We start from the raw sequence: 26,552 nt of genomic DNA on the forward strand, positions 1-26,552 counted from the left end.
AATAACTAACCACACAAAAATGTGTACACAAATGCTAATAGGAGCACTATTCATAGTAGCCAAGAGTAGAAACAACTCAAAGTTCATCAGCAGATGAATGGATGGACAAAATGTAGTTTTAAGCATACAATGAAACAGCACTCAGCCATTAACAAAAGGATTAAGTCCTGATACATGCTACAATATGGATGAATCTTGAAAATATTAAACTAAGCCAGAGAAGCCAGACATAAAAGGCTATATGATTCTACTTATTTGAAATTTACAGACTAGGCAAATCCATATAGACAGAAGGTAGGTTCCAGGGAATAGGGAGAAGGGGCAGGAAGAATGGGGAGTCATGCTTAATGGATACAGGGTTTTCTTTTGGAGTAATGAAAATGTTCTGGAATTAGATATTTGGGTAGCTGTACAACATTGTGAATATACTAAAAACTACTAAATTTTACACTTTAAAACTGTTAAAATGGCAAATTTTATTTTATATTAATTTTATCTCAAGAAAACAGGTGAAAAAACAATTAAGGAACTAGGAAATGGATCAGAGTAAAATACATAGAATGTAGCACAAAGTGGTAAAAGCATAGAAAATATAAAAGTTAGAATAAAAATATAGAGCAGGACTAGCACATATTTAAGTTTCAGAAAGAGAAGAGAAAGAAATTGAAGTAGAAAGATATATCAGAAGGTATAATAGTTCAGACTTTTCCAAAATGTATAAAAATCATACATCTATACATTTTAAGAAGCCCAACCAATATCTACACAATAATTGTTTTTTAAAAATCTTGCTTAGAGGCATCAGAGTGAAACTTTAGAAAACCAAAAATAAAGAGACCAGGGAATAAATGTGCTTAAAGGGGCCAGGCGCGGTGGCTTGACCTGTAATACCAGCACTTTGAGAGGCCGAGGTGAGAGGATTATCTGAGCCTGGGGGTTCAAGACCAGCCTGGGCAACTTGGTGAGACTTCATCTCTACAATAAATCACAAAAATTAGCCAGGCATGGTGGCATGTCTGTAGTTCCAACTACATGGAACGCTGAGGCGGAAAGATCGCCTGAGCACAGCAGGTCAAGGTTGTGGTGGCCATGAGTGTGCCACTGCACTCCAGCCTGGGTGACAGAGGGAGACTCCAATTCAAAACAAAAAATAAAAAATAAAAGTGCTTAAAGAAATGATAATTAGATTAACAGGTGACATCCTGTGAACAACAATGAAAGTCAGAGACAGTGAAATAATATTTTCAATGTGCTGAAATGAAAAAGAAAGCCAACCTAAAATTGTATTTCCAACAAAAATATATATTAACAATAAACAGTATATAAAGACCATGTCAGACAAACAATAACCAGGAGAGTACATGACAAACAGCCCTATTTAGATTTCCTTATGAAGAAATCTAAAGAATGCTCTATACCAGAAAATTTTAAAATGACCAAGATGAATGGATGGAGATCCAAGGACTGAAGAGTCAGAGGGCAGCAAATATGTAGGTACATCTCAGTGAATACTTATTATATAAAATAATTACCCTGCATTATGAGGTTTAAAATGAGTATATATAGATTTTCTAAAGGCAAGTGTTAGTATTCTCTATACAAAGAGTTTCTACAAACCAATAAAAATCAAATAGAAAAACAGACAATTGATATAAATGGCAATTCACAGAAGTGTAAATAGCCATTAAACATATTTAGCATGGCCAACTACACTAGTGACCAACAAAATGCAAATAAAATTATACACCATTTTTTGTCTATCAAATTGGCAAAAACTCTAAAAAATATGATAATATCCTTGAGTTGATATGCACATGGAAAAACAGAAGCTCTTTGATTCTAATGAGAATGTAAATTGGTAAAACCTTTTCAGGGAGCATTCTGATAGAACCTAGCAAACTTTCAAGCACACATACCCTCTACAGAAGCAATTCATCTAGGAATATAGCCAACATAAATACATAGTGTGCAATGATATTTACAACAATATTCATTGTAACATTGTTTAAATAGCACAAAGTTGGAGAGAAGACACATGGCATCAAAAAAAAGAAAATAAAGGTCAAGTAAATTATGCATTATCCATAGAAGGAAATATCATAAAGTGAAAAGAATTAGGATAGTAATAATACCGTATTGTACACTTGACATTTGCTAAGGGAATAGATCTTAATGTTCTCATGATACATACAGAAGAAAACTCTACATGAGATGACAGATAAGTTAGTTAGATTGATTGTGATTTCATAATGCAGAGATACATCAAAATATCAAGTGTATAATATTTATTTGTCTATTACACTTCAAATTGAAAAAAAATTAGGAGACGTCAGTACTGAAGTGAAGGGATACCCAGCATATACGACTGACATTAAGAAAAAAAGGTTGCAATTTGTACCCCACAAAGCTATTGAAATTTTTTTTTATGGTCAAAAAACAGAAAAGAAAAAAGGACCGCAATACATATATCATGACCCTATTTTTGTTATTAAACAAAAACCAATAACAAAGAGTTGATTTACTTTTACACATGCACAGCACACATAGAATTGTTTAGCAGTGCTGTTTCCAGAAACTTGGTGGGGGATGGGCAAGTGTACCTTGCCTACTTTATATTGTTTTAAGCTTTTTACATCAAGACTTCATTACTCTTGTAATTGCGGGGGAGAGTACAAAGGATGAGTCTGATTGTTTTGATGGGTTTACTCACACAGTGCATTCATCCCAGAGAAGCATCAAAGTCTGCCTGAAGGAAGTAAGGGGAGCTTTATATATATGGGTTCACCTGTAACACCAAAAAGGGGAAAAGGAGCCAGGGCCTAAAACCTCCAGCTGTTCGGCTGTGGGTGGGGCCTACAGGACCAAGAGAAGGGGATGAAAGTCCTCACCTGTGAACTCATGCTGCCAAAGGCAGTGCACAGAAAGTCAGAGGGCTTATGCCAGTCAGAGGGTCCCCGGGTCAAATAAGTTTGTGGCGCTCTGGTTTGGGTGAGGGGGAGCCACTGAAGTTTCTTGAGCTAGGGCTGGCAGGTGGGATGGAGGGAAGACAGCAAGGCCCAAGGCAAGAAAGCAAAGAATGACAGTAAAAGGTGATTCATTCACGCAACACACAGGGAAGGGGCTGTACCATGTGTCAGGCCCCGAGCCAGGACATGGGGCTAAGAGCTGAAACAGCCCAAATCCCTTCCTTGGGGCGTTCCCTGACAAGCAAGAGAGAGAAACAGACACACGGAAAGCACATCCGGGAAGGACAGAGCTGAGATGAGACTGTGGGGGTTCCGGGAGCCCAGAGAAAGGGCCTCTAGCCCCACCTGGGACCAGGGGCCCTTCAGGGCGACCCCAAGCTGAATGAGTCCTAGGAACATGCAGGAGTGAACAGGAAAAGACACCTCCGGGGGCTTCCAAGGCAGAGGGGTGGCCTCCGCATTCAGTCGAGTTGCCGTTCTACCAACAGCCCAGTACCTGCAGCTGTAAGTCAGGGGTGAGACAAGATGAAATGAGTGTGGGGGGATGGGCTGTGGGGTGGGTTGTGACTTTCCAGGAAAGGGGAAAAGCTCAAGGTGAACTCCTGAGTGGATGGCGCTGTCCCACGAAAGAAGGGAAGGCTAGAAGTCGAACATATACCTCACAAAACACCAACACACATAATTCCATGTGAATTCTCTATCTGCTTTATTATCATGGATTCATTTATGTATAAAATAGATTTAAAATGATTTTCTCTCTTCTTCACGTCTCAATTTAGAAAGAAGAAACCTTAATAAGCAACGCTGAATTCAAATAGAACTAAAAGTCTTGCAGAGACCCTTCTCCAAGTTCTCTCCCTGTTAATCCATGTGACTTCCATCTGTCATATGAGTGGACAAGGGAGAGTGTTCATTTTTCTGAGTTCATATACATTCGACCCTGGAGGCGGGTACACAACATTCAAAGTTTGTGACTAAGGCCCCTTGAAGTTTTTGACTAAGGCTGCCCTCTGTTTGTGAAGCTACACTCTTGAGAAAGCCAAGGCTGCTCAGCAGAGAAGGGGCCGTGAGGACTATGGATGTCACCAAAGCTCCTCCTCTGGCATCAGAGAAGGAGCAGTCAACTATAAGACCCCTGGCACTAGGTAGATTCTGACCCTTAGTGCCCCCAATAACTTTCCTCCTGTCTCCTCTCCCTCAAAGCAGAGTAACAAATGTGTGCAGCTGGTTGAGATGCAATTATACTGATTATACGTACATTCCCGTCGCTGCTTTCTCTAATGGGGACAGGACAGATCAGCTCACAAGGTTATGGGGGGGGGGGGTAAGGGACACCATGGACACACAACCAATGTTAGTTGATGGTGATGATGATAAAAATACTAACGGCTCCTCCTTGCTTCCCATAACTAGCTCTGAGTGCTGAATTTTCTTAGTTTTTCACTTTATGCCACTAACAATAACTGGTAGAACTTCCTAACTTCTCAAAAACCGAATCTTCCATCAGGTATGTTTCTCCAAGCACCCTGGGAACGGGCACAGGAGCTTGTTAACCAAAACATGTTTTGTCTGGAATCTCTCCTTGTGAACGGGGTCTGACAGATGATCAATAGCCAGTCTGTTTAGAAATGCCGGTCTGAATATTCCCAGGAAGGAACAACTGGCTTATTAGTGTGGCTACTGAATCCTGCCGTGGGACATTTCCTACTAGACACTGAGCTTTGGCATGGGAGACTGGCTGATGTCCTTCATTATAAAAAAATAGTTGGGTGGGGAATTTCTGCAACTGTGCTTCCTGTGCTATACATTTTCTTTGTCTGTGGGGACCTAATTACAGTGCCTGGAGGGTGTCTCTAATACGGGTACCTTGCGGCATCTGATACCATTCAGTGAAAGCTGTCTGGACACTGCAGACAAGATGTATCTCACTTTGCACACTGACCAGGAACCTGAAGGATTCTGTGTGACAAAGCTTTACCATTTGAATCCTTGTTCCAGGTTTATGTGATTGGTTCAAAAATGCTGTTTCTAGGATTATATATGCTTATTTATTAATCGTGTATGTTAGAATGTTGTCTTCTGTGTGCCAGGCATCATCCTAGGTGCTGTAGGCATAGTCGTTGACTTAATCCTCACAGACCTCTTTGTAGCTAGTGTGTCTGTCTTCATTTTTCAGATAAGCAAGGGGAGGCTTGGAGAAGTAATATCATCTGCTTCAGGGCACGCAGCTAGTGGGTGCTGGATGGAATTGGGTTAGATCCATACTCATCTAACAAGTGCACGCTCTCTGCACTGCTGGGTCCTGCCAACTCCTTCCATTCATTCATTCATTCATCAACCAGACACTGTACCCCAGTACTTCCAGGGGGCCAGTATGGGGAATCCAGAGACACAACCTTATTTGAGCAGATCTACAATTGCACAGTAATTATGACTTCTGGGCCAGAAGTGTGTACTTTCTAGTTTCTATTATGCCCACAAAGCAAATCAACATCAACAGGCACATCGTGGGTAAGGCATCCTGCCTCGCCTCCCAGTCCTCCCGTCTCCCTTACCATCTCCAGTTTTGCTTGGGTTGGGGGGTTCAGGAGTACTCAGAGGCCTAAGGGGAATAATGATCTCATCAACATTGACCCCTTCTTCTGTGTGCTTCTCAGAAACGTGGGAGAGGAGTTCCGACTGACTTGGTGAGAAAAGGTTACAACATTTACACATGAAGATGGCCGTGTTTTCTGTAAGAAAAAAAAGGAGAATGCGTTATTTCATCTCCACATAAACAACTACTACTTCCAATTGCCAAAGAAAATCCTGAAGACTACCCTTTTTGAGCCATCACCAGCCTCCACCAGACTGTGTCCCTCTGGTGGACACCCCCATGGCAGGCAGCTCACATCCACCTTCAGGGGACTCCAGTTGCCAGAAGTTCATTTCTCAATATTTCAAAGCCTCAGTCCTGGATAGTGTCTAATATGGGCCTCTCTGTTACCCAAACCTACTCAACAGCCCAGATTCCAGGATAAGTACACCCAAGTAAAAACAAATATGCAACTTGAAAAATGCTACCCCTCAAATGAATGAACTGCACACTGATGGCAATTAAGTATTCTTGCTAGACTCTCTCAAATTAGGCTGGAGGAAAAATTGACCAAAATAGCATTTCTCAAGAGCCAAGACATCTTTCAATGAAAAGATGGGAATCTGTGTCTTGTTTAAAGCCACTTAATTCCTATTTACAACATTATCACCATTCACAGGTATTTACTAATAGCTCATTATGTTCGACCCATTACTAGGCAGGAAGACATAATGAAGGGGAAAACATTCATTTTTTTAACCAGATAAAATAAAGTATAGATAAAATATTAAATTTAAGCCAGGCTCGGTGGCTCAGCCTGTAATCCCGCGCCTTTGGGAGGCTGAGGTGAGTGGATTGCCTGAGCCCGCGGGTTCAAGACCCGCCTGGGCAGCGAGACCTCATCTCTACAATAAATCAAAAAATCAGCCGGGCGTGGTAGCGCGCGCCTGTAGTTCCGGCTCCTGGGAAGGCTGAGGTGGAGGGATCGCCGGAGCCCGGCAGGTCGAGGCTGCGGTGGCCGGGAGCGGCCACTGCACTCCAGTCTGGGCGACAGAGTGAGACTCCAACTCAAAAAAAAAAAAAATATTAAATTTAGGATCTAGTAACAAAAGCCAGATTTACATTCTTTTATTTCATATTTATACTATTTTATATTATGATTTTTACTGAAAGAAAGAATTGGTATTGATGAAAAGGACAATGGTTTTGAAGCCAGACCAACTCCAGTCCCTAAATGCTGGAAAGCTGATGACTTTGAAGAAGCAATCATAACCTGTCAGTCACTGAAATCCCACAGGAAATGCGGGAACGAGTCTACTCAGTAGCACCAATGTCACAGGCACAGAAATCCACAAGGCTGACTCGGCGCAACTCTACACCTACTATGTGCCTTCACTCACGCAGCTCCGACGGCTGACAACCCACACCCAGGTTGCCCGGCTCCCCCTTGACATCCTCATCACTGGCCACCTGGGGACTCTCAGGGCTGCCTGGACACTGTAGACCAGATGTGTCTCACTTTGCACACTGCCCATTACGCTATCGACGCTGGATACACACGTGGCAATCCTGCGCACTCCCTAGGCCATGTGCTCTCTACCAATGGTGAACAAATGTCTCATCTCTCTTCCCCCGCCTCACTCTCAACGGCTGACCTTGGCTCCTATCTCACTGGAGGCTGCCTCCACCACCCCTGCCAGCCCACCTGCGTCTTCACCATCCCCCCTCCTCCTCACTCCTGCTGCTGTGGGGGTGAGCACAAGCAGGGGCACCCAGGTGTGCAGGTAGGGGCAGCAGTGCCCCCCGGAGCAGGGGTGTTTTATCACTGACATGTTTATACTTGCTGGCTCAGGGAGATAATACAAGCAGACTCGCTTAAATGTGCGTGATCATTGCCTTTCCATTCTCTTAAGACGGTGCACCCCTTACTGTCTGTACCCGAGAAGACTGCTCCCGTGGCCCTCCCTGGGGAGGTTACTAGAAAAAGACACACAGGAACTTGTGCATGCAGGACACACCCCCTCCCGCCCACTCAACAACAGGGTCAGCCATTTTCGCTTCTTTCTCCAGATCATCAATCCTTTCCCCTCTGCTGGATCTTTCCCACTGGCCTGCAAACGTGTTCTTATTCTCCCTTCTGAACAAAAACCTCCTCTGAGCCCCGCCTCCCCACGCTCCCACTCTATTTTTCTTTTCTCTTTAGAGCAAAACTCCCCCACCAGAAAGGGGAGATTGGGAAGAAAGGCAACAGGCCAACACAGCATCCCTAGGTGAAGGCAGAACGCTTGTAAGGCACCGGAGTCCCAGGAGCGAACCCCTCTCTCAGTCACAGGAAGACTCTGACCATGAACAAGCAGGGGAGGTAATGACCTACGAAAATTTCTTCCTACCAAACAACACGTGAAATCGAAATTTAACAAAGCAGAACATTGCTCCGTCAATGAAAATCTCTCATGAATACTGCCAATCGATATTTTTGTTTTTTCCAAGAAATGTTTTATTCCAAAGAAACCCAAAATGCTTCCCAAACAAGAAGAGATTAGAGTGATACTTTTTCTTTATACAAGGCCATGTTGCTTTTGACTTGCTTCCTGCTAATCCTACAATCATCTGATGATTTAAGCAGAAAGGGGTTTGGAATTCCGAATCCACAGGTAGGGAAACTGAGACTAAGAGAGAAAAAAGCAACTTGCTTATGTCAGGGAACAGGGACCAGATTCTCTACTACCTGTGTTTGACATGAGAAGTGTTTGGCGACAGCCCATGAGCTGACTTCCTCCACATTGCAGCTAAAATACTGGGAACTCTACATTCAGCAACATCTGAAATAAAACTCATGCCAAGTCGGGCTCAGTGGCTCAGCCTGTAATCCCGCGCCTTTGGGAGGCTGAGGTGAGTGGATTGCTTGAGCCCGCAGGTTCCGAGACCCTCCTGGGCAGGCGAAACCTCATCTCTACAATAAATCAAAAAAAATTAGCCAGGCGTGGTAGCGTGCGCCTGTAGTTCCAGCTACGTGGAAGGCTGAGGCAGAAGGATCGTCGGAGCCCAGCAGATGGAGGCTGCGGTGGCCGGGAGCAGCCACTGCCCTCCAGTCTGGGCGACAGTGAGACTCAAAAAAAACTCATGCCAAAATCACACATCAACGGCATACCTGTTCACTTTAGCATCTTTTGAGCAGGGATCACAGGTGGGCCCTACCTCAGGAACTAGGGCCAGAGATGAATCAGGCACAAGGCCCAAGCTCTGCCAAGGAGGAGGATGCCATCTCAAAGGAGAGACAGACAAGTCAATCTCATCTAATAGTTTTTACTGAAATTATTTCTCAACTCATCTGTAAGTGTTCTTGGTTCCTAGGATGTTCTCAGGAGATGGGGAATTCTGTGACATTGAACAGAATAATTATGAAAAGTCTCCAAGTTCAAAGGCACACCAAGCACTATCTGGAGAACTATGTATGAAAAAATGTCGGCTGAGCTTGGTGGCTCAGCCTGTAATCCCGCGCTTTGGGAGGCCGAGGTGAGTGAATTGCCTGAGTCCGCAGGTTCGAGACCCGCCTGGGCAACTTGGTGAGACCTCATCTCTACAATAAATCAAAAAAATGAGCCGGGTGTGACAGCGCGTGCCTGTAGTTCTGGCTACTTGGAAGGATCGCCGGAGCCCAGCAAGTCAAGGCTGCAGTGGCCGGGAGTGGCCACTGCACTCCAGCCTGGGTGACAGAGTGAGACTCCAACTCAAAAAAAAAAAAAAGAAAAGAAGAAGTGTTGGAGACTGCTGGAAATAAACTACCTCCCAGCTGTTCCACATAGCCTGAAGGTCTGAGGACCCCAGGGTGGCACCTGGCCTGGGCCGTCTGTTATTAATTAGCACATGTCTGTATGTCCTGCTCTCTTAGGCAGGAGGACTGGACCTGGAGTTCCCGAGGTGGAGGCAGAAACACACACACAGACCTAAGACAACTCTCTCCTAATTGAGGGCTCAGCTGTGTGATGCAGGCCATGAGACACAGCACAGTGGAATGTACCCTGGCCCAAAAAGGGTCCCACAGGCAGGGGAGGCGTCTCAGTCACTGGACACTCAAAGCTCAGTGATGCAGGACAAGAATGCTCCAGGAAGGCAGGAGAAATGCAGACTCAGGGAAGAAACAGACACATGGTGTCATGGAGCAGGTCTGCCAATAGCACAGGGACCTGTGCTCACAGGGACAGAGCACAGTCCAGGAGGTCCAGGACAGTCACCTGAGTGGGAACTGGCAGCTCCCAAGAGACCTGGGAGCCCACAAACAGAGTAAAGGCATGGTGAAGCCATGTTTGAAAGTGCTGGTCCCGCAGAGGACTCCTCACCTGCATCAGCTCCCCTTCGTGCCAACCCCCTGGATTCTGCACATCCCCATCACACTGTCCCCCTAGAATGTGAGATCCATGGAAGGGGCAGCTGGCCAATCTTGGTCCCCTCAGTGCACCTGGAAGACAGCAAGTGGCCAAGGCAGAATGAGGGGAGGGAGGAGAAGGGAGTGCACTGCCACCACCAGGGTGGGACTGACTTCAAAGAGCCTGTCCAGGAATGAAAGTGAAGGTCAAGTGCAGTAGACAGCTCTGCAGAGGAGGGATCAGGCCAAGTAGGCAGGACACTGTCACTGACCAGATGTGACAACAGAGAGAGGGGAGGCAGATGTGGCCCACTGGAAACAAGGACAGCTCTGATGGGCAAGATCAAGTTCTGTTACAGGATTCCGTGTCTGTTACCTGTTCTATGTCAGGTCCTTAACTTCACTGCAGAAAAAAATTTCAGAGTGAGTTGAACGTAGTAAGGCAGTTAATACATTTACCAAGAGTGGAAGTAACAGAATAGTACACACTTCAAGGCAAAGTGTGGGTGAATACAAGGAAGTGCCATGTCAGGGGTCTTTGGCTCGTGGGTTCTGTGAGTTATAATATTGAAAGGGGTGGAACAGTCTATTAAAGGGGCGGATTTTTTCTAAGAAATGGGTGGGAATTGGAAAGTCACCCAATTTATTACTACAAATGGGCAGGGGCAGAATGATCATGGTGCTGGAGGGTGTGTCATTTAGTATGCTAATGAATGTTCAATGGTGATAAAGGTTAAAGCAAGCCAACTTAGTTATTTGCGTGTCTGTCTAGGAGGGATTCCCCAACTGCACCCTGTCTGGTGGTCAGCTCTCAACCACAAACACCTTGAGTAGACGCTAGTAGGCATGCTGAGTGAGAGCTATTCTAACAGATTTTTGAAATTTCTAGTAGCCTTGAAAGTAAGTTTTCTTCTTCTACTTCTAGTAGGTCCTTCGAGAAGACCCTCTAAGAGTTTTGACAGGTTTCTCAACTTTCCTAGAGCCTCTTACAGTCCTGATATTTACCTACCCTAACCTGCCTACTCTATCGGTTCTGGGCAGGATGTCAGCATGGAGAGGCCCACTAGGTGCAGGCAGTGCAAGGTAAGATTTGGTGTGTACTGGGGCAGAGAAATGGGATCAGCACTCAAAGGGAAGCATAAAGGCTGAAGGGGAAAGTATCGAGAGGCTGAATCCTTCTAAAGGGGACTGCCTCAGACTGTCCAGGTGGCTTTCACAAAATACCTTCACTGGCTGGCTTAGAAACAACAGAAATTTACTTCTGGCTCTCAGGGTTCTGGAAGCTGGGAAGTCTGATCAGCACCAGCAAAATAAGCGTCTGGTGAAGTTCTGCTTCCTGATTGACAGACAGCATCTTCTCATTATGTCCTCTGATGGTGGAAGGGACAAGGCAGCTCTCTAGGGTCTCTTTTATAAGGGCACTAAAATCTCATCTGTGAGGGGCCCACCCTCATGACCTAATCACCTCCCAAAGAACCTACCTCTTAACCTTACCTCCCCTCCCCTCACACTGGGGAGTAGGTTTCAACATATGAAGTTTAAGGGGAAGCGAACATTCAGACCACAGCAAGAAACAAACAGAAGACCCAGTCCTCAGGGACAGATAAAGCCCTCACGGAGAGAGCAGAAGAGCAGAGGGGCTGCTCCTGAAAAATCCAGCAAGAATGGGGAGGGAAAGCACTAAATCCACCAACGAGGAAGACATTGGTAACATTAGGGTAAGAGATGTCCATAAAGTGGCCACAGAGTCGCACAAAGTAGCTTAGAGCACAGCAGCAATTTTTAGAAAGCAGGCTACCCTCAGTAGGCCTGGGAGAGGTCTGCGCTATCAGAAGGAAGGGTCCCCTGGCAAGTTGGATAACAGCAGCCATCATAAAGCACTTGCTACACTGGAACAAATGACTTTCCCTGGCTAAAAGGCTTCCAGGCCTTCGAGCAAAAGGCCAGGGTCTATATTTAAGTTATAAAACAGTAAGAATCCTAGACAGCAGGGTGACAGGTGTGTACAGAGAGTGTGTAAACAGGCCAATGAGGAGGCAGCCAAGTGTCTGCCCAGCTTCCATGTCTCTTGGGTCTGCACAGCAACCTCCCTTGGATAATCTGCCCGCCGAAGCCTGCTGAGAGGTTTCCAGATAGCCTGGCTTTCAAGACGAGCCCTGTGCCCAAGACCACTTCTCCCTACAAAGTTATTCTGCAGCGCAGATGCACACAAGGGTGCTGGAATCTGGTGCTCTTGTGAGCAAATACTGCCATTAGCAAAGGGGCCAAGAGTCTCAGACACTCACTCGCAACATGTTACCAGTGATTCTCCTTCTTGAGAGCCTCCCTTCATGACCAACCAACATGAGAACAGGGGCTGTGCACTGAGATCCCCAACATGGAAGTATCTATAACAGCAAGTTCCTGGAAACAATGGCTCAGCAACAGACAAATCCTGACACAGCTACGAAATGCATTATGATACAGCCACTGAAAACCTTATCTTCCACGAATCTTGGACAACATAGGGAAATGCTCATGATGCATGCTAAATTTTAAAGATGGGACTCTACCGCAGTTTGGCAGGAACACAATTTTGTTATTGACAGATAGATATTATGAATAATCTAAGGGACATTTTCAGCCAGGTTGAAAGGAAACACACCAAGATCTTGACCGTGAAATTTTTTTTTCTCATCACTTTTGTGTTTTCTACAATAAGCCTAAATAACTTTTAAAAATCAGAAAGCGTGCTAGACCTTCTGAAAAACAAGGTTATGGATAACATAGCAGGGCTGACACAGTTCTGGAGGGTCAGTTCTAAGTTGCTCAGGAAAGGACAGTATCTTGCTGAAGGCCACATCCCCTGGCCTGGCACATTCAGCAAATGAGTGAGACACACACTGAAGATAATAAAGACTATGAACAGAGGAAAGGAGAGAATACTTGGCTAATGTACTTGGAAGTTTCCAGAAGAAGGCACTGGTGGGCTCCAGCAGCCCCTACCAACATTGCCACGTTCAATCGATCCCCCACCTCTCTGCCAGCCAGGCTTGTGATCCCTATTCCCACACATTCAGGACGGAGGTTCAGGGAGGCTGTTCTCCCCTCGGCCATAGCTTGAAAAGTCCAGGGTGGAGGCAGAAACCAGACTTCCCTGACCCAGGTTCAAGGTCTCCACTGCTAGGTGGCCTGTCCAGGGTCCAGTGCTGGTAAGGAGCATACGCCCACACAAAGCCAAGAAGATCACAAAACTCCCCAAGTCACACGAGCAGGTTGTCTCTGTTTTGCTACTGACATTGCAATTACGTATTTTAAAATAGCCTGCTTCAGAAGCCCAGAGCAGAGCGTGGCACACCCTCATCAAGGAATCCGTGAGCGCCTCCCAGGCCTCCCACATGGAGGGTAACTGGGCGTGCTTTGGAGATGCTCATGAAGCCGTGTAGGAACAGCCAATGCCACAGCTCACAAAGACAGAGCCGGGTCAGGCTGCATCCCCCAAACATTAAGAATTGTTAATCCACCAAAATAACAACAAAGGAGCCACTTTCACTTTCTATAGTGGACTAATATGAAAAAATATATCTCCTACCCTGAAACATCATAATTATGTTGCCAGATAATTCCGATGAAGATGTTATAATTTGGTTGCATTTTGGGGTCCAATTACTATGTGCCTGTCCTTATCACAAGAATTCAAAGGGAAAATGATGCATTCAACACAAAGAAAATTACAAAAGTTTGGGGTTTGTGTATTCAATTCCCAGTAATTAATTGCCCGTTTTTAACCAGCTACTCTGTATTATTAAAAAGGGAAAACTTAAAATAACTAGACGTATAAGACCTCATTTTTGACCTCCGATTGGCAAACATACCCAGGCAGGAACAGTCAGGTCCTGTCTGTGACCTCTGACCTCACTGCCCGCTCTAGATCCCCCCCCTCCAGGAGGACAGGGCTCCCCAGACTTGGACAGGGTCCCTGGGAATTGGCAGGGTGCAGTAGTGCAGGTGGCTGGTGCTCTGGCCACGGGCAACAGCTGTGGGCAACTGGAGTTGGTCCACTCTGAGAAACCCCTCCCCAAGTCTCAAGCCCTCGAGTAAAAGGGTAAGGAGGGTCAGTCCAGCCTGGAGCCGGAGCCACAGGCTGCAGCCAGCTCACAAAACACACAGACGCCCCATACACGATTCAGAATCCCTTCTCCTTCAGCGGCTGTCCCTTGTAAGTCCATCTGCTGTGAGTCTCAAGGGTTGGGTCAGTAGAACAGGAAAGGGTTCAGGCTTTTGGGGGTCTCCCAGCCCTGACACCAGCTTTTATTATTATCATCATTACTTATTACAAAAGTTACACAGAAATATCAGCTCTAAGCTGCTCAGGCAAAGACAGCATCTTATTGTAAAATAGTCAAATAATACCAAAGTATTTGGAATACAGACAGCCCCTCCTATTCCTGCTGAAAGTGAGAACGTCACTGAGCACAATGTACTGTGTATGTCCTTCCAGATCTTTTGTTGTGCACCAGAGACAGAGAGAGCAAGACAGAGAGAGACGGGGTGGAGAAAAGGGATAATGTCACCATCATAGCATCAAAACTTTGTGCAACACCCCCTTAGGGTCCCCTGGTGGCCCTGTACCCCTTCATCCTCCCTCCGCCTCCCCTGGAACCCTGTGTTGGGCTCGACACAGAAGGATGTCAGACGGGGTATCTGGTGTCACTGATGTGGAGGGTCTCAGGGGCCCCAAGTAAAAACTCAAAAAACATTTTCTTATTGTGTGAGAGATCTCATGGAAACTGTCTGGGTCTGGGCATCAGGGCGTCTGGCTGGCTGTTTGTCTGTGGGGTAGTCACTGAATCTTCCCATTTTTGCTATGGCAAAAACTTCCAGAAAGATTAAATAAATGATCTTTTCCCTATTTCCCCTTCTAAGTACAGCTAAAACTCCTGGACATTGCAGATAAAGTAAACATAAAAAAAGTGAAAGTTGGAAAGAAGACAGACAGGCCACAGCCCCAGGACCCAAAGAATGACGTGGCAGCTACGTGTCTCAGGTTTTCTTTTTGCCTCCTAGCACCCGGGTGACCGCTGAAGAATCCAGCAATCTGAAAACACCAACAGGCACAGATAAAAACAGTTCCAAGAAAAGCCTGCTCTCTGTAGCCAAAGGACCAGGAAAGGAATAGCCTAGCAAGACAGAAATCTTAAAGACAATCTGCCCTACAACAGCCAAATACTTCAGAAAACATTGCAGCCCCATCCCCATCCTGCCAGCAAAGGCTGGGTGGGTCATGCACCCTGCCCAGCAGTTAACAGAGCACCCCCACACCCTCCTGGCTAGGCTGCATCAGAGAAGGCCTAGTGCACAGACAAGACTTCCACCAGCATCCAGTGATAATGAAGCTATGATCTCACCACTGAAGTGTCATCAGAGGCCACATGGAGGGTGGTACTGAGGCACCCTTGCCCCTCCTAGCCAGGATTGGTATCTGCAGCAGAGGCCTAGTGATGAGTCTGAAATTCCATCCCCTATCCAGCAGTTATGAGACATACCTACCCCCTGGTATCAGAGGCCTAAAGAGAAATCTGGTTGTCTACCCCTACCGGCAGGAACAAGACAATACTCCCTTTTCTCCACCAAAGCAGTGCCAGATGAAAACTGCTAAAACAGATTTAAATAAGAGCCAGACTCCCATTATAATAACTAAAATGCCACGGATTCAATAAAAACCATTCCTCATGAGTCTCCAAGAACCAGGAAAATATCAACTGTAATGAGAAAAAACAACAGACATCAACACTAGATAACACAGATGTCAGAATTATCTGCAAAGATATTAAAGCAGCCATCACAAAAATGCTTTAATGAGCAAGTACAGACCAGCCTGTAACAAATGAAAAAAGAATGCCTCAGAAAAAAAAAAAGAAGATATAAAGAAAATCTAAATGGAAATTTTAGAACAGAAAAATATAACAACAAAACCTTCAAAGGATGGACTCAAAGCAGGATGAAAAAGACAGAAGAATCAGTGATCTTGAACACAGAACAATAAAAAGCAGACTATTTGAATCACAGAGAAAATAGACAGAAAAAAAAATGAACAGAACCCTCAAGGACCTGAGGGACTACTATAACAAAAAGTCTAACATTCGTGTCACTGGAGTCCCAAAAGAAGAAAAAGAAGTAGACCTGAGAATGTATTCAAAGACATAACAGCTGAAAATCCCTAAATTTGGCAAAAGATATAAACCCACAAATTCAAGAAGCTGCACAAAACTGAAACAGGATAAAACTAAAAGAAAAGTGGCAAAAAAAAAAAATTCTGTACAGAAAAATTATGTGAATTACAGCAGATTTCTCACCAGACACAATGGAACAATGGAAACCAGGAGGAAGTGGCACATTTTTCTAATGCAGAAAGACAGGAATTGTCAACCTAGAATTCCAAATCCAGTAAAAATGTCCTTCAGGATGGGGAAAATCAAGACATTCTCAGAGGCATGAAAACTAAGAGAATTTGTCTCCACCAGAAATAACCTAAAAGAATGGCTAAAGAAAGTTATCTAAACGGACAGGAAATTTAAAAGGATTTTAAAATAAAACAAATCTTAGAACATCAAAAAGAAAGAATACAGGAAAATATAAAAATATGGGTAAGTAGCTATGCACGGTGGCTCAAGTCTATAATCCTAGCACTTTGGGAGGCTGAGGTGAGAGGATTACCTGAGTCCAGGCATTTGGGACCAGCCTGGGCAACTTGGTGAGACCTCGTCTCTACAATAAATCGAAAAGCAACTTAGCTGGGTGTGGTGGCGCACGTCTGTAGTCCCAGCTACTTCTTAGAAGGCTGAGGCGGAAGGACTGTCTGAGCCCAGCAGGAAGGACTGTCTGAGCCCAGCAGGTCAAGGCTGCAGTGGCCATGAGTGTGCCACCGTACTCCAGCCTGGGTGACAAAGTGAGACTCCAACGCAAAAAAGAAAAAAAAGCATAAATTCAATAGACTTTCTTCTTGAGCTTTCTAACTTACGTCTGACAGTTGAAGCAAAAAAGTATAAAACCTCTGTGTGATGTAGCTCTCAGGGTATGTAGAAGAAACATTTACAATGATTATTATAGAAATGAGGGAGAGTAAAGGGATTTAAAGGGTGGGAAGATCTCTACACTCCACTCAAACTGGTCAAATGTCAACAAACAGTTCTGCATCTTGCCTGCAGGATTAATCACAAAAATCTAACAAATAAAAATGGATTCAAACTAGACATACACATTGTATCAGTATAACTTATGGGTTTTAATAGTTAGTTGTGCCGGGCTAGGTGGCTCAGCCTGTAATCCCACGCTTTGGGAGGCTGAGGTGAGTGGATTGCCTGAGCCCGCGGGTTCGAGACCCGCCTGGGCAACTTGGCGAGACCTCATCTCCACAATAAATCAAAAATTAGTTGGGCGTGGTAGCACGCACCTGTAGTTCCAGCTACTCGGAAGGCTGAGGCGGAAGGATCATCGGAGTACAGCAGGTTGAGGCCGCGGTGGCCGGGAGCAGCCACTACACTCCAGTCTGGGTGACAGAGTGAGACTCCAACTCAAAAAATAATAATAATAATAATAATAATAGTTAGTTGTATAATAGTTTAAAAAGATGTAACCATAAGGTTGGTATGATAAGGAAGTTCTGGAAATGGATGATGGTGATGGTTACCTAACAATGCTAACGTACCTAATGCCACTAAGCTCTCCACCTAAAAATGGTTAAAATGGTAAATTTTATGTTATATATATTTTACCAAGATTTAATAAAATGTAACCACTGGGTAAACTGGGCAAAGCGTTCATGAGACTTCTGTCTTATCCTTACAATTCCCTGTGCATCTATAATTATTTCAGGCCAGGCATGGTGGTTCCTGCCTGTCATCCCAGCAATTTGGGAGACCAAGGCAAGAGGACTGCTTGAGCCCAGGAGTTCAAGACAAGCCTGGGCAACATAGTGAGACCTCATTTCTACAAAATAATTTTAAAATCAGCAGACTTGGTGGTTACTGGCACTGTAATCCCAGTTACTTGGGAGGCTGAGGCAGAAGAATCGCCTGAGCCTAGGAGGTCAAGGCTTCAGTGAGCCATGACTGTGCTACTGTACTCCAGTCTGGGAGGCAGAAAGAGACCCCAACTCAAAGAAAAGAAAATAAAATAAAAAATAGTGATTTCAAAATACATCGTTAAATACTGTGGCAAACAAAAACAGTCTGGATCCTCTGGAAAGGACTCTCAATCTGTGAAGGTCGTGTATACTGCTAGGCGGCTTACCCAAAATCTCATTCAATGCCAACTACTTGGTGAGCTACAGAAGGCTCAGAAAGGTAGAGCGAGGTGGCTCACGGAGGCACAGCCAGGATGCCGTCCAGTCGCTGTGCCCACTTCCAACTGTTGGTGGGGCGGTTCAGGGCCAGAAGGGCTGGCTGTGGAACCCACGCCTTTGCCCTGCATGAACCATACCACCCACGCTTGTCCCAGGTAGCGAGAGCCCCACCAGCCCTATACCAACTTCCCCTTAGCAATGACGCTAGGTGCTCAATGACCTGATGATTGCAAAATGAGTAAACCATTATCAATACACACCAAAAAAACAAAATGCCACATTACAAAACTATGGAAGTACTCTATGTGCCCACTTTGTAAGCAATAAGATAGACAAGTGGGACATCATTTAACTGAAAAGTTTGCAAAGCAAAAGAAACCATCAAGAGATCAAGCAGGCAACCCACGGAATGGACAAAAATATTTGCCAACTGTATCTCAGACAAAGGTCTAACATCCAGGATCTATAAGGAACTCAAACGTGCCGAAAGGAAAAAAAAACAAATAGCCCCATTAAAAAGTGGACAAAAGACATGAATAGACACTTCTCAAAACAAAATATGCAGGCAGCCAACAGACACATGAAAAGGTGCTCAGCTTCACTAATCATCAGTGAAAGGCAAATCAAAACCACACTGAGATACCACCTAACCCCAGTAAGAATGGCCATCATTAATAAAACAAACAACAACAGATGCTAGCGAGGATGCAGAGAAAAAGAAACACTTCTGCACTGCTGGTGGGAATGCATACTAGTGCAACCTCTTTGGAAAACAGTGTGGTGATTTCCGAAAGAACTAGAAATTGATCTTCCATATGACCCAGCAATCTCCCTATTGGGAATATACCCAAAGAAACTCAAATTATTCTACAAAACAGATACCTGCATGCACATGTTTACTGCAGTACTATTCACAATAGCAGAAACGTGGAACCAACTGTGCTATCCATCGAAACTGGCCTGGATGAAAAAAAATGTGGTACATATACACAATGGAGTATAATACAGACATAAAGAAGGACAAACATACGGACTTCAAAGCAACTTGGATGGATTTGGAGTCGATCATACTCGGTGATCTATCACAGAAACAAAGAACAGAGTACCGTATGATCTCACTCATAAGCGAGCCGGGCTTGGTGGCTCAGTCTGTAATCCTAGTGCTTCGGGAGGCCGAGGTGAGCAGATTGCCTGAGCCCGTGGGTTCGAGACCCACACTGGGCAACTTGGCAAGACCTCGTCTCTACAATAAATCAAAACTTAGCCGGCATGGTAGTGCGCGCCTGTAGTTCCAGCTACTTGGAAGGCTGAGGCGGAAGGATCGCCGGAGCCCAGAAGGTCAAGGCTGAGGTGGCCAGGAGCATGCTGCTGCACTCCAGTCTGGGCGACGGAGTGAGACTCCAACTCAAAAAAAAAAAAAAAAGCAGACCTTGAACAATTATATAATATGATAAGAAAGAGAATGGCAGTAGTGGTAATCTGCCAGTGAAGCAGGGGACACACCTCATCAACAAGGGTACCTGCATAATAAACATTTGTATACCTAACCCTGAATTGCACCCCACATCTTTAAAATAAAAATTTAAAAGTTAAAAAAAAGCCCTAGCTTTAAAATCTCTCACTTCCTCTCTCCTTGATTAGTATAATCATCCTCTCTTTTATGGAACTATCTTTACTTGGATTCAGTAACTTTAAAGAGAGTCCAACGGCCAAAGCTGAGAAGATTCTGTTAAATTATCGAGCTTATGAGATGCGGAGTAGAGTGGCAGATCCTTTCCGAGTTCTATTTTTGTTTTCTTGTTTTCCACTTGCCCTTAAGTTATTAAATTCATAAAGGCCAGACACTTTCCAATGTGAGTAAAAATACTTTAACAACATGGAGCCAGGCTGTTGTTACATCCAACATAATGAATAAACTCTCCTCTGTGTAGCTTAGGACAATTTCAAATGCCTTTTTCCTTTATGTTCGGAAAACAGACTCAGGTTAGGACAAAACACGTCCCTTCCGTTTGGCTTATTCTGTAGAATTTTTACTCAGTTGTGGATAAGACATGTCATCGACATCGCTGTCACCGTCACACTAATTGAAATCTTGCTGTAACCCAAACAACGGGACTGAAAGAGGAAGAAACGGGAGAAGGAAGCCTAAACTAATTAATTAAACCTCCTCAGAGTGGGCACCCCGAGAGACTCATGCCAGTCAAACCGAATCTCCACAACAAGCCTACCAAATAGGTTTTATTCTTGTATTTCTTCAAATCTAAGACAACATCTGCTTTAAGAAGCACTGATATTTTGCATACCTCTAAAAAAAGATGAAAAGTGCTGCCAAATAAACTAGGCCATGCTGGTCTCTTATCACATCCACTGTAAGACGCCGCTGATTTTAGAGATGTTTCGTTGCGAGTCTCCGAGTCAATGAGACCCAGGGACGTGTCGGTGCCCCACGGAGGCAGCCAGGTGCAGCACGGTCTACACGCGGAGCACGCAGGATGTGGACTCAGGAAAGCCCCACTCCAACCCTGACTCTCTCCCCCTGGAAGACCCCCTTCCCCCACTCTGCACCCCACACACACGCAGGCGGTCAACTTCACCCTGGGAACCCTGATCACAAAACAAAGAAGGTGATACACATGTCCTGGGTCCCTGGAACTTTCACACTCCTTGTCACATCTAGTCCTGACAAGCTGGCTGCTGCCACCCTGGAAGACTCCTCTGTGAGAACTAGAGAAATACATCCCTTCCTCAAGACACTAGCACCCTCTGTCAGAGAGTGGGTCCTTATGTATTGAGTTTGTTGGAACAAGACACTTTACTACCATTTGTGGAACACTTTTCTAATAACCAGAGAAAATCTACCATGTGACGTGAGCCCCTCAGAAGTAGCTCTTTTGTACAGTGTACAACCTGCACAGCTGTGCACAGTAACCCTGCTAATATGTCAGACACAACGATAGATGATCCTATGCTACAGAAAAGGAAACTATCATTTGCCTAAAAGGATCAAACATAGGCCTGTATGGTTCCAAAGATATAGGGTCAGCTCACAAGGAACTTAATCATTTGGCAAAAGAGCAGGTTGTCCATCTGAACATACGAACATGCTAGCCACACGCCACAGGAGAGTGTGTGGAGAGGGCGAAGAGCCCTGGCTGAGGCACCTGGGGAAGGCTTGTCAGGGGAGGGGGAGTGGAGCTGGCCCAGGACATGGCCCGACAGTTGGAGGGAGGGAGGAGAGGGGAGAGGAAGCCGTCCAGCCAGCAGGGGCAGAGTCAAGGAGAGCCCTCCCCTTGGAGGAGCTCTGGGGGTCTCCAGCGCAAAACAGAGTCAGGACAGGCAGGACACAGAGGCACTTCTGGGCAGGGCTCTCAGAGACCCCACCACAGGCCGCAGGTGGCGTGGCCAGGAAGGGCAAGGGGATCGATCGGGCCTCCCCAGAAGGAAGCCCACCCCAAGAGGTCTGGAGATGGAGGGCGGGGTCGCAGGAAGCTTGAGTGGCTGTCTCCCAGGTCTAGTCAACAGGGAACCACTTGCTGAACCTGTATTTGGAATCTCCTGATTGGCAAGCACTGGTGACAAAATGAGGCTTTTCTAGGGGCGGAAAGGGTGGGTGGGGGCAGGAGGGGAGTGGTGTGGACCCAGCAAAGCAAAAGCAAGTCTGTGGGTGAGGTCTGGCCGGAGGGCTGCCGATCTGCAATTTCTGGCCAAAGGTTTTCCACCTGGTGACTAGCGCAGAGCTATTAACTTGCAGGGGAAAAGCCAGGGAAACAGGTCTGGAAACACAGTGAGAAAGACAGAGACTGGGGCAGACAGGGAGACAGAGCGAGAGCCAGAGGACCCAGCACCCTCTGCCCATCCACCCAGCTCCCCAGCACCCAGTGCCAGCGATTGGCTCTGGGCAGATGGATCGCCGATGGAGTTATTTTCTAGTTCATAGACTTTCTCTGAGTCTTTCAGATCTTCCACGATGGGGATTATATGTGTAATCAAAGAAAAATTGAATTTTAAGAAACCACTTAAGTGAATGTTAGAAATAAAGATGATTGACAATATAGTACGATCTCCCTCTTGAGGGAGGAAGACACGTTGATCCCAAGATGGCTCTGGTCTCAGACAAGTTGCCTGCTCTGGGCTGATGAAAGGCAGAGATCCAGGCCAGGGCTACCTGGGCCACAGGACATGCCAGCCCTGGACACAGTTGCCGGTTTCTTGGTGCTTCCGTCTGAGTTAACTAGACGTTCGACTGGGTGGGAGCGTGGGGTAGGGATATGTCTTACGACACTCTCTTCCCTTCTCTCCTCGAGATATGTTAACTTAACTAAATGACCCAATAAATAGAGGAAGAAATTGGTTTGGCCAGGAGCAAAATAGAGCTACACTTAGATTCCATGGGGGAAATGGCATTCCATGGATTGCAGCAAGATACCCGGTTGGTGTGACGGGGGTGGACAGCCTAGCCTCAAAGCTGGGAAGAGGTCAGCACACAACCCACCCAGGGCTAGGGGAGGCCAGGCAGGAAAAGGCACAGGAGCTCCCAGAGCTGATGTTCTGGGAGGTTCCACACGTCAGACACAGGAAGGAGAGGGAAGCGTCAAGACTTCATGGCCCCAACTGGCACCCCACCCTTCCCAGTCCGAGCAGCTGCGGAATGATATGTACATGCCCCCTGATGTTCACACCGGCCTTGCTGTTGGTGACCACGCCCAGTCCTCCCAACTGTCCTGGGTGAAGTAGCAGAGTGGACAGCGCCATCCCCATCACCACCGTCATCATCTCCATCTTACAGAGGAGACACCGGGCCTCGGAGGACTGAGTGGTCGCCAAGAAGCCCACAGCTAGATACACAACAAAGTCAAAAACAAGACCCTCCGGGTCGACCACCACCCCCGCCCACCTCCACGTGCCCAGCCCCGCCCTGGGAGGTCACTGGTGACTTCCTGCGACTCGTGCCGCGGGCAGTCACTGCAGGAAGGCAGGTCTTGGTATCCCCAGCCCACAGCCAGCGCCATGTCAGAGGGACATTCAAGTGATTAAAACAACTAAGGAATGGGGATTTTGCTCTCCGTGTGTTATAATTCACTACAGCAGTTCGTCTCGGAAAATGAGAGCATGCCAACCCATCCAGACCACACAGCTCATAAGCAGACCCACTGCACAGCTTGGCAACAGGTCCAGAACCAAGGAACGGGGGACCTCCAGCTGAGAGGCAGACAACTTTGCTGCAAAACAGGCACAAAGCGCAGACCTTGACTGAGACAGGCGTCATACACGTGCTGACACCATCCTCTGGCGGCCGATCAGGATACTACACCGGAATGGCCGTAATTAGAACCCGGTTAATATCGCCGGAATCCTCTCTGCTCTGTGCTCTGCCCCTCGCCTCACTTAACCTTCACATTAACCCAGCGAGGGAGGGGGACTGCTGTTCCCATTTTAAGATGAGCACCCTGGGCCAGCGAGGGGATTACAAGGTTATCCAGCAGGTGGGTGCACAGCAGGGACACAGCCCAAATGCAAAGCCTTGACCGAAGCGCAGGTGCAGCTGCCTTTCTCTGGGGTGTCACCACCCGACGCTGCTGCTATTCCACGTGGGGGGTGGAGCTGTCCTGGCAACCCAGGTGCACCTGCCAGCCCCACAGGTGAGTCAAGTCCGATGCTGACCACAGCTCGTCCTTGTCACAGTCAACCGCCCCCTGGCCCGTTCTCAACCTACGTAACAGTTGTTTTCAAACCTTACAGGACTTTCCCGTTTATGAGCATGTTTCTGTGAGAGAGAAATGACCTGAGCAGAAGGAGCTGGGCGCATGCTTCTATTGACATGAAGCGCAAGGCAGGCACCACTGCTCTGCTCTGAGTCAGGATGGGTTATTCGGGGGGGGTTGGGGCCGGGGTCTTCTGGGGTGCAGAGTTCTGCTTCCCAATCTGACACTGGTTACCCAGGGAGTCCAATTTTTGAACAGTCATTGAGCTGTTCCTCTATCCTCTGCACATATCTCTGCATGTACATCATACATCAATCTAAAAAAAAATGTAAATGGCAAATCTTAAAGGAAAACATCTGGGGGAGAAAAAGGATAACCTGGTTGACAAGTGAACCTCTTATTTAAAACAACAAAGAGCTGAACCCAATGTTGGCCCCAGTCGTTGTGTAACCCTGGGCACCCATACTTAAGCCTCTCTGCGCTTCGGCTTCCTGGTCTGCACAGGGTTGTGGGAGGCACTGCAGGGCCTCGCGAAGACAACGTGCCTAGCTCAGCAACCAGCACCTCGAGGTGCCATCCTCCACCACGTGGCAGGAAGGGTACCCCCCCAAGTCAGGCGCCCGCGCCTCCCAGCTCCTATGTGGCAATCACACCTCCAGCGGATGGATTCTGAGTCAGTCTCTGAAGCTCCCTATGCCTCATTTTCTCATCTGAGAGATGAGCAGCCCAAATTAAAAGGGCCTTGGAATGTGCAGAGAGAGACAGCAAGGGTGTCACCTGGACCAACGCAAGGGTGTGGAAGACCCACCAGCCACGACCTCCCCTACTGCCTGGAGGGGCACAAATGAACCAATCCCCACCCAAACATCATCTCCAAGGTGCCTTACCAGCTCTGACACTCAGTGGGTTCAAGTTCCAATAACCATACACTCCCAATCTGCGGAATTATCATCATGCGTCTCATAAAAGGCTGATGAACGTGCCAACTTCTATAGCTCACAAAGTGAACGTGTTTGTTAAGTGCAAGGGCAAAATCCCCCGGGTGTTTCTTTGCTGAAGGTGGATTAACAAAATAAGATGAGTGATGCTCAGTATCAGCTATAATTAAGGCTGGGCCAACAGTTGCACGATTTTATGCATACACATTTCTTCCATGTTGAAACCTGGCATAAGTTTTTTTAAGCTATTTTCAAGAACTCTCAAAGTGAGAACCCTGGCCAGTGAAGTATGTTCACATTTAACACAATAATCACAGCTGAAAAATGTGGCCCTTTTCTCAGGAAAGCATCACAAATAATTCTACATAAACAGGAACAGCCGCACCACAGAGCAGATGTGTGGGAAGCACCAAGGGTACAGGGACCCCCATGGCAGACCCCAACAGCGGAGCTCCCCATTTACAAACTGATGAGGTATCCCCAAAGAGCCACCTCCCCACAGGACGCTCACATGATGCCTCTAAAGTGACCGAGTCTCTGTGATCATTTCCATGTCAAAAGTAAAAGGAGCAAAATCTTCTCCCATCTTAGAGTGTATTTGCGAGAGAAACAGCAATGCCCACCGCCACTGCCACACCCGCCACCACCACACCTCTGAACTTCTGCTTTCGTGGCTTTCGTGTGTTCTGGTTCTTCCGAATGGCTGGCATCTCTTGTCTCACCTCTGAAGCAAAGGGCTACCTTTGAGCCAGCTTCAGTGCCAGGCTCGGGGGAGACGCCCTGGGTCCCAGCCACATGGCACTGGCCACTCTGGCATGACTGAGGCCATCATTCCTTTCCTGAACTTGCAGGGACTCAGTTCAAAAGTGGAGATAAACACAGCTGTCCCCATAAGGAAGATGTATGGGGGAGTCTCACACAGGAGTCTCATGTAGAGAACACCAGGAATGGCATTTTGTAAACTGCAAATTGCATGCCAACCCCAAAGAGAGCAGGAGTTCTCTAAATCCATGTTAAGTCCAGCTGGATAGGTAATGCCACCTACTATGTCCCTGGCTGCTCCTACGTCCTCTGATATACGCATATATAACACATATGTATACACACACATAAGACATGCATGTGTGCGTGCACACACACAGCATACATAAAACACATGCACAGCTGGGCGCCATGGCTCAAGCCTGTAATCCCAGCACTTTGGGAAGCTGAGGCGAGAGGATTTCCTGAGCCCAGGGACTCAAGACCAGCCTGGGCAACCTGGCAAGTCTTCGTTTCTAGATAAATCAAACAATTAGCTGGGTGTGGTAGTGTGTGCCTGTAGTTCCAGCTACTCGGAAGGTCGAGGTGGAAGGATCACCTGAGCCCAGCAGGTCGAGGCTGCAGTGGCCGTGAGCGTGCCACTGCACGCTAGCCTGGATGAGAGTGAGACGCCTACTCAACAGAACAAAACAAAACAAAAACAAAAAAGAAAGTAGAAGTAATGAGATAACAAAAATAGGAGAAGAAACTAAAAAAGCAGAAAACAAATATATGTGATAAAAGAGATTGACATAGTGAATCTCTCTGAACCTATTCTGTTTTAGGAAGCTGCCCCCAAAAAAGAGATTAACATGATCAAATGTTGATTCCTTGAGAAGAGTAAATAAATACACCACTAGTGAGTTGATGAAGAAAAGGAT

General features: G+C 46.3%; 1 protein-coding gene across 2 annotated transcripts in view; it reads right to left on the reverse strand.

The window, feature by feature from the left end:
- Positions 1-26,552, reverse strand: part of ZFAT (zinc finger and AT-hook domain containing) — a 224,148-nt gene that overhangs the window by 174,914 nt on the left and 22,682 nt on the right. For both annotated transcript variants that reach the window (XM_008069520.1, XM_008069521.2), the window contains exon 2: positions 5,522-5,698. In XM_008069520.1, coding sequence (XP_008067711.1) covers positions 5,522-5,698 — 177 coding nt within the window. The remainder of the gene's footprint in view (positions 1-5,521; positions 5,699-26,552) is intronic.

The sequence above is a fragment of the Carlito syrichta genome, unplaced genomic scaffold (assembly GCF_000164805.1).
Source record: "Carlito syrichta isolate Samal-C Ts95f unplaced genomic scaffold, Tarsius_syrichta-2.0.1 Scaffold312078, whole genome shotgun sequence".
Lineage (NCBI taxonomy): Eukaryota > Metazoa > Chordata > Mammalia > Primates > Tarsiidae > Carlito > Carlito syrichta.